The 1,738-nt window shown below is 72.7% G+C and overlaps 1 protein-coding gene across 1 annotated transcript; it reads right to left on the bottom strand.

The window, feature by feature from the left end:
• Positions 1-74: 74 nt before the first annotated feature.
• AURANDRAFT_20283 (hypothetical protein) lies at positions 75-1,536 on the bottom strand (the record flags this gene model as incomplete). The annotated part of the gene is made up of 3 exons (XM_009034688.1): positions 75-512; positions 582-713; positions 1,192-1,536. 3 exons carry the CDS (start codon positions 1,534-1,536, stop codon positions 75-77), a joined length of 915 nt encoding a protein of 304 aa, XP_009032936.1.
• Positions 1,537-1,738: the final 202 nt, after the last annotated feature.

Here is a 1,738-nt window from a genome sequence, read left to right as displayed (position 1 = left end):
CGAGGGCTTCCTCCAGGGCAAGATGACCCCGACCTAGGGGGGGGGGGGGGGGCGTGAGCAGTAAGTGCAAGCTCTTACTTCTTCTTCTTGCCGCCCTTCTTCGCGGACATGCGGCCGACGGCGGCCGCGGCCTTCTTCGCGCCGGCGCCCTTCTTCTTCTTCGGCGGCGCGGCGTCGCGGGCGGCGTCGTCGGCGGCCATCTCGACCTGGAGCGCGACGCCCGTGCCCTCGGCCGGGAGCTCCTCGGCCGCGGCGCCGTCCGCGACCTTGACGTCGCCGGACGTGCCGAAGAGCTTGGACCGCGCGTCGCGGTCCCACTCCTCGAGGACCGCGCGGACCTCGGACTTGTCCTTGAGCACCGTGCGCTCGTCGGACGCGACCTGGTCCTTGGCGACGTCGAAGGCCGTGTGGCCGAACTGGTTCGCGAGGTTCGGGTCGCCGCCGTGGTCGAGGAGCAGCTTGGCGAGCCGCTTCCGGTCGTGGAAGACGGCGACGGACAGCGGCGTCCAGCCCTTGGCGTCGCGGCGGTTCACGTTGACGAAGAAGACCTTGGCCGCCGTGCACTCGTCGCCCGGGAGCACGTGGGGCGGGTCGAGCGTCGCCGCGTGCGTGAGGAGCAGCTCCGCGAGCTCGAGGTGGCCGTGCTGCGCCGCGAGGTGGAGCAGCGTCGCGCCGCGGTCGTCGCGCGCCGTGTTCGCCGTCGCGCGCGGCCGCTCGTTGTGGGCGTCCGCGTCGTCGGCGAGCTCCTCGAGCTTCGCCTTGACGTCCGCGGTCTTGCCCGCGACGGCGAGCTCGACGAGCTCGGACCGCAGGACCTCGCGCCTGCGCGCGCATCACCCGGTGAGCTGGGACGTCCGGGCCACACGTCCACATGCGCTCGCTCGGTCGAAGTCGTTTCGGCCGATTATTGGACGAGTCGATGGCTCTCGGCGAGCTTTCGAAGCACGGCGGACACCCTCGCGTCGACACCGTCGCATACGCTCACATTGAAGTCGGGTCGAAGATTTGAGTTGCGCGCGGCCGTGCGCGCGTGCGCCTCGCGCTCCGCGGCCGTCTTGAGCCGCGCCTCGAGCGCGGCGGCCATCTTGTCCGCGCGGACCTGGAGGAGCCGCGCGGTCTCCTCCTCGGGCCACCTGCGCGCGGCGGGCGTCGACGCGCGGCGCCGCGCCGGCCGCCCGGACGCCGGCGGACGCGCGCGCTCAGGACGTCGCGCGTCGCGTCGTCCTTGGCGACGTCGAAGGGCCGCTCGAAGTCCGTCGTCGGGATCGTCGGGTCGCCGCCGGCCTCGAGGAGCAGCTTGACCATGGCCGCCTCGCCGTTGTAGGCCGCGCGCCACATGGGCGTGCGGCTGAGGTCGCTCTTGCTGTTCGGGTCCGCGCCGAGCTCCAGGAGGTACTCGACGGTCGCGACGTGGCCCTGCGCGCAGGCGTCGCTCAACGGCGTGTGCTTGCGGCCGTCGACGGAGTCGACGTAGTAGCCCTTGTCGATGAGGGCCCGGACCTCGTCGAGCTCGCCGTCGAAGGCGAACTCGACCATGTCGGGAGAGTTGCGCCGGACCTCCTTGGCCCCGAGCGCGGCCTCGACGGCGTCGCCGCCGCCGGCCGCGCCCGCGGCGCCCGGCGTCTCCTTGACCTCGACGACGCAGAACGCGCTCCGGAAATCCTCGGGGACGTCCGCGCCGCCGAGCGTCTTGGCGACGACGCAGAGCGCGAAGTCGTCGCGCGGCAGGAACTCGTGC

The sequence above is a fragment of the Aureococcus anophagefferens genome (assembly GCF_000186865.1).
Source record: "Aureococcus anophagefferens unplaced genomic scaffold AURANscaffold_2, whole genome shotgun sequence".
NCBI classification, from domain to species: domain Eukaryota; class Pelagophyceae; order Pelagomonadales; family Pelagomonadaceae; genus Aureococcus; species Aureococcus anophagefferens.
The sequence above is the reverse complement of the archived record's forward strand: the minus strand, read 5'-3'. Positions and strand labels throughout refer to the sequence as shown.